A 6000-nucleotide genomic window follows, 5' to 3' on the forward strand; every position below is an offset into this window, starting at 1 on the left:
AACTAGATACCCATTGTAGTGCCGACCCTCTAAAACCATATTTACTTAATTTTTCAAGAAGAATACTGTGATCAACTCTGTCGAATGCTTTCTTTAAATCTACATAAATACTCACAGTACTGTTTTTGATCGATAGCAGTTGTCATTTGTTCCATAAATTCCATAAGAGCCATTGATGTAGAACTTTTAGTTCTAAACCCATACTGACTACTACTTAAGATATTATGTTTTTCGATAAATTGATCCAATCTGGTGACAAATAATTTCTCTAAAATTTTAGAAAACCGTGGTAACAAGGATATTGGTCTGTAATTTTTGAACGTTTCTTACCATTTTTAAAAAAAATTCTGGGATTTTGGCTGCTTTCATATCAGGAAATAAACCAGTTGAAAATGATAAACTACAGATATATGTAAACGGTTCAGTCACATAATTCATTGTATCTTTTACAAGCATCATGTTCATGTCAACCCAGTCTTTTGTCAGAATTTGATCTACTTTTGGTATTTTTGCTGCAAGACTTGGGCCAACATTTACAAGATAATTATTAAATCCATTCTCAAGTCAAAAAAATACAGTTAGAAGAATTTGATGTTGTATACAGATATAAATGATATTATATGACAACTAACATAGCTTTGACTAATTGGCACAATCCTTTATGCCTACTATTGCAGCAATGGTCTCTCTGGGTCTTTGTTGTTCAGGTTACTGAATCTATTGATGGAGTCCGACTGGTAAATCCTTTTTGTGGAATATTTCAACTAGCATTAAGTTTTCAGTGACATTTACTGATAACATTCTATGTCAGTAAGTCTAAAGATTTCTGTTTTTGAAGGTGTTATAATTTGCTTTAGTTTTTCCTCTTTTACACAAAGTATACTCCAGTTTCAGTGTTTCAATTGTTGACAATGATGTCTTGCTTAAAACCACTCTGAAATATGGCGTGAAAAAGAAGTCTCCATAAAAAAGAACTATGCATGTGTCATTACTAGGGCTGGGCGATATGGGTGAAAAATGTATCAGGATATCAACATTTAATATCAGTTGATGTTGATAATTATTAGTTTATGTTTTACCAATTTAAAATAAGGACCAGGATAAGAAAGGCTGATCAATTCTGCTACACTGGTGATGTGACCTTTCCTGTTTTTATTCACAATTTTGTCTCAAGCTGTTAGACTCATTTTCTCCTTTCATTCCACGTCGTTCTTTTTTATTTTGAAGCAGTGAGATGTTGAGCGGCTAAAGCCTTTCCTCTGCCTACATCTCCCAGAATGCCACGTGTTTCTGGATCAGAGTTTGCTAAGAAGCACCAAGTTCTTCTCTAACCTTTCTGTTTTAGTTTCAGAGTATGGTGTGTAATTGTGAACATGTCAATGTACAAATGAAATGTTTGTTACCATGGGTGTGTCCTCTGTGGCAGCCATCTTGTTTCAGCTAAAGAGGAGGCCTGCCTCAAACCCAGCGCCTTTACAGTAAGAGAGCAGATAAGAGCTGGAGTATGATTGGTTGAGAGTAAGAAGAAAGTTTTAGTAATTAAATGAGTAAACTGACTTGTAAATTGTACATTTGCATACTTAAAATGTTTGTTTGAAATGTCATTATAGATGAATAATTGTTAGTGTTTAAATTATCTCTGTGAATGTCAAACTCTTTGTTTTCGTTCCTGCTCTGAAAGGCTGAGGTGATTGGCCGAGTTGTATTGAAGGCGGAGTCTAAAGTGTGTGGTGTGTATATATAAGTTGACTGCTGGATGTAGTGAGACAGATGGAAGGGCTGCCATTTTGAGCTGCTGTGAGGCCTGAAAAAAAAAAAAAAAAAAAAAAAAAAAACAGCGTTGTTTGCTGTAAAGCCACTAATAAGATTATGACTTCTGTTTTCTACACCACACCTCTCAGTGCAACAGAGTTCAGTAAAATTACTAACATTGTATCAGATGTATTATCTCTTGATATTGGTCACGTCTATCGCGATATATTGTTATTTTTTTATCGCCCACCCCTAGCGATTGCAGTGCCCTGACACTTGGAACCACCTTCCCAATACTATTTAGGTTCTTCTTGCCCGGCCGGTTGGTTCTGACCCACCAGGTTCCTGTCGTTTGTGGTATCTGGATGTTGACAAAGATGTTTCAACATACAGGTTGTCGGGCGAGGGCATCATTGCATAGGGATTATTTCAGTCCATGACGTGATCCTAGAGATTTTTCAAGCTATTCTTGAACTTTTTTTTGACATCAGGGTGCATTGTTGTGTTGGTCTGGGCTGCAACCAAGTGCGGAGAATGTTTGGTTTCTGCTTGGTCTCCAATTTCATTTAAGTAAGCTGTCAGGTTTATATGAAATAAACTCTTGTGTAGTTTTCATGTTGTGTGTTAGCTGTTTTTTTTAGTGTTTTCTGTTTAGGTAATGAAAGAACTATTTTCCTCTGTCCAAGCTTCTTGCTCATGGGGTAACTTTGAATACATCTTTATCTACATGAATTCTCTGAAGCTTAAATAATTTTTTAGAACMTTTTGCTGCTTTCAGCATGAAATACATTCAAATACGACATTTAAAAATAGGCTCCTCATTTTTTTCCTTGTTGTTTGTTTTAACTAGCTGAATGTAAATTGGATTCATGATCACGTGCTATCTCTTTTTTATGCCGCAGGGACACATAAGAGCAAGATAAGACAATAATTGGTGATTAGAGAATGTCTGCTGTTTCATTGGACTTGTAGTGAGTTTGCTTCTCAACTAAATGCACTCTGGCTCCCTATAAGTTGTCTATTTTAGGCCAAAGCACAAAACCAGCCTGAGGTTGTTCTCTGAGTCTTGGCCTGCTCTCAGGGGGCGGCAGAGAGAAAAAAGGTGCTTTGAGTTGAATGTGTGTTTCCAGCGTGCGTGGACTAATTTGTGTTCAGGTGCTCGTGTGTTTTGAGGACTAAAGAGCTACTAAATGAATGCAGCTCTGTGTTTGATGAAAGGATGAAAGAAAAGAACTGCCGCTCCATCATTGCAGCGCCAAGATGAGAAAGTGGGATGAGTGAACGGGGTGCAAATGGAAAATCAGCTCGCTTATTCGGACAGATCAACACACGTCTTGCTATCGTCGCCGCTGATTGGTTGGCCTCCACRGTGAGGCTGTTTGCTCCTTCTTTTCTTTTTTGGTTATTTACGTCTGTGCCTATTCACCAGCCCTACATCCTCTCTGCCCACACTTCCTCTTTACTCAATCGGCACTGTTGCCAGTCTTGTTCTGGTCCTCCTGCCCTCCTCCCCGTCACCACCCTCACCCTCACCCCTCACTACTTCTGTTTCCTCCGCTGCTTCTCTCTCTCTCTCTCTACCTATTCCTCCACTAGAGTGGCTCGGTCTTACAGAGACCCGGATCACCCTGGTAACCTGTGAGAGAAAGTGCTTTGGCCTTGGTTTGATCGCGGCGAGGGGAGGGTGAGTGAGAGACGGAGACAGACACTGGGGGCAACTGTGTGTGCAAGAAGGAGGAGAAAAAAGGAGGAAGACGGAAGCTGAAAGAAAAGGAGGCGAGCAGCTTGTTTGGAGCAGGATGCTATCCAGTGTGTGTGTGTGTGAGTTGTAAAGGAGCAGAGGGCAGCTCTTCAGGGCTTTAGTCCCCCCAGAAATAGGCAGCAGAGAGGTACCTCAGGTGAGTCTGGCTCTTTTGGCGGTAATAGTGTCATCTGTAAAGGGGCGTTTGGGCAAACAGTGAAATATTTACTGCTATTTAGTTTTATTGTGTTTTCACAGATGTTTGGTGTTTTTTTATTGTTTGTATTTAATATTTGTATGTTTTCGTAGCTCTCTGTTTTTCTTTCTTCCTGTGCTTGTAGACAGGAGAGCGTTTGTGTCTTTAGGTCAAACAGATGCTCTCTGTTCCTGTCAGTGTGTGTGTTCCTGTCAGTCCTCAGAAAGCATGGCCTGTTTAATAATGACTTCGCAGAAGAGCGGTGGTACACTCAGGCTCAAAATTACTAGCTGTGTGCCTTTCAGTGTCTCTGCTAATAAAAAAAAGTACGTGARCATCTGTAAAAGTAGCTTCTGTTCACACTGAGCAGATTAATCGTCCTTTAAGCACAGCTGCTCTGGGTCTACTTGTGCGTGTGCGTGTATTATATAATGTAAGTTGTTCTGCATATAAATGGTCTTGGTTGTACAAAAGGCTTTGTTTTAAAGAGGCACTTGAGTTTCTGGGTTCAAGTAACGCCGTGTGCCTCAGGGAGGAACAGAACATTAAAGATTTTTGATGTTTTATGGAGCCTGTGTTACGCTCGGATTCCTAATCTTGTTTCACAAACCTACTAGATCAGGTTGACGTGCTTCAGTCTAAAAGAGAGGGTATTATACAGAAACAACTTTTTTGAGCTTTATATCATGTTATAATGTCATTCCTTCACCAAGAACTTACCCAGAGTGTTGCTTTGACTCATCCATGCATGTTTGAGAAATCCTTGAATCTCTTGTGGTAGCCAAGTGGAGCTGCCTAAACACTTGCTGGTACAAAGCACCGCCTATTTACACAAAGCTCCTCCCTGCAGCTCAGTCTGCCCCTGAAGCATTGTTGTGAAGATGTACTGAAGTGGGAGTGTCTGAAATGGTAGGAGGTTCTTAAAGAGACAGAGGCCAATTTAGATAGGTTGTGATGCAAAATTGAATTAAATTTCGATATATACCACATTTTCATAGCAACTGAAGGTAACATAGTGACTTGATTGTGGTATAGAATTGAACTATGTGCCTGGAAAACACATAAACMCCCACTTTAAAGATACAGCTTTTCTGAATACTACTGAACTGTATACACTTTTTAACTTCCTAAAGACCTAATCCCAAAAAGCACAGTTCATTGAGAATCAAATCCCACCTTCGCTGCAACTTAAACTGCAGGTGTTTTGCAAAATTCTCTATAAAAATTGCTTTAAACACTCTGTCCAATGATGATTGTCATATACCGTATGTATCGTTTTTGTGTAAGAAATCAAATATTCCAGCATTATTRGTTTTTGCAATTGAAAGGGAGGGAAGAAAGGCAAAATATATATATATTTCTACAGTCTGCTCACACACCTGTCCTTATTTTTATTTTAATACATCTCAGTTGAAATGACTGTGAAATTATCCCTGCTTTGAAAGTAGCTGCCACAGGGAGTTCTGGGATGGAATTATTTCCTTTCGTTTCATGATGGATGATCCAGTGCTGCCTTCGCTAAAGGAGATAATAAATTAGGCATAGAATCTCTTTTTCCACACAACGTTTAGAAAATTCATGCAGCTCCTATTCTGACTGTTGCTTAGATACTACCGGCCATTTTGCTCCGTGACGAAYGTTCAGAAGCATTTAAAACCTAATTTTCCAGACTCAGGAACACTCTTTGATGAACGCTCTACTCACGTTACAGATGTTTCATGCTTATGCATTCTGAAAGGAGCAAAAACAAAAAATGAAACAAAGTATCTTTCAAAATGATGACAATAAGGATTTCTGAATAACGGAGGTGGGAATAGTTTAAACACTGACTCTGATTTGTGTTGCTTTGCAGAAGTATCGTCAGAGCCTGGCTGGATTGTTGGCCCCACCTTATGGCGCCATGGAGAGTGGATCTAACAATGACAGTAAGTCGATTCATACAGGATTTGAAAAATACACTTTGAATAATCTGTGGAATCGTTTTGGGGTTCAAAATCAGTGAAAAAAAGTAACCGTTAAAAGTGCAAACAATGTCAGAAAATGGAAGGATACCAATCCCTGGGTAATGTATGCAAAATGCCCAAACAGAACAAAAACATCCCAAATTGTTTTGTTTTTTTACTCTCAAACCAGCCACCTACTGTGAAATAATCAAACACATCTGTGGGACACATGTCACTTTATTGTGTTAATGATCACCTGCAATACCAGCATAAACCACATACACTCACCGGCCACTTTATTAGGTACACCACGCTAGTAACGGGTTGGACCCCCTTTTGCCTTCAGAACTGCCTCAATTCTTCGTGGC

The 6000-nt window shown here is 39.3% G+C and overlaps 1 protein-coding gene across 1 annotated transcript in view; it reads left to right on the plus strand.

Annotated features, from left to right (window-relative positions):
- Positions 1-6000, plus strand: part of LOC106526166 (rap guanine nucleotide exchange factor 4) — a 32698-nt gene that overhangs the window by 12060 nt on the left and 14638 nt on the right. The window contains exon 5 of the mRNA XM_014020678.1: positions 5542-5614. Coding sequence (XP_013876132.1) covers positions 5542-5614 — 73 coding nt within the window. The remainder of the gene's footprint in view (positions 1-5541; positions 5615-6000) is intronic.

This window comes from Austrofundulus limnaeus, unplaced genomic scaffold, assembly GCF_001266775.1.
Source record: "Austrofundulus limnaeus strain Quisiro unplaced genomic scaffold, Austrofundulus_limnaeus-1.0 Scaffold3, whole genome shotgun sequence".
Classification (NCBI taxonomy): domain Eukaryota; kingdom Metazoa; phylum Chordata; class Actinopteri; order Cyprinodontiformes; family Rivulidae; genus Austrofundulus; species Austrofundulus limnaeus.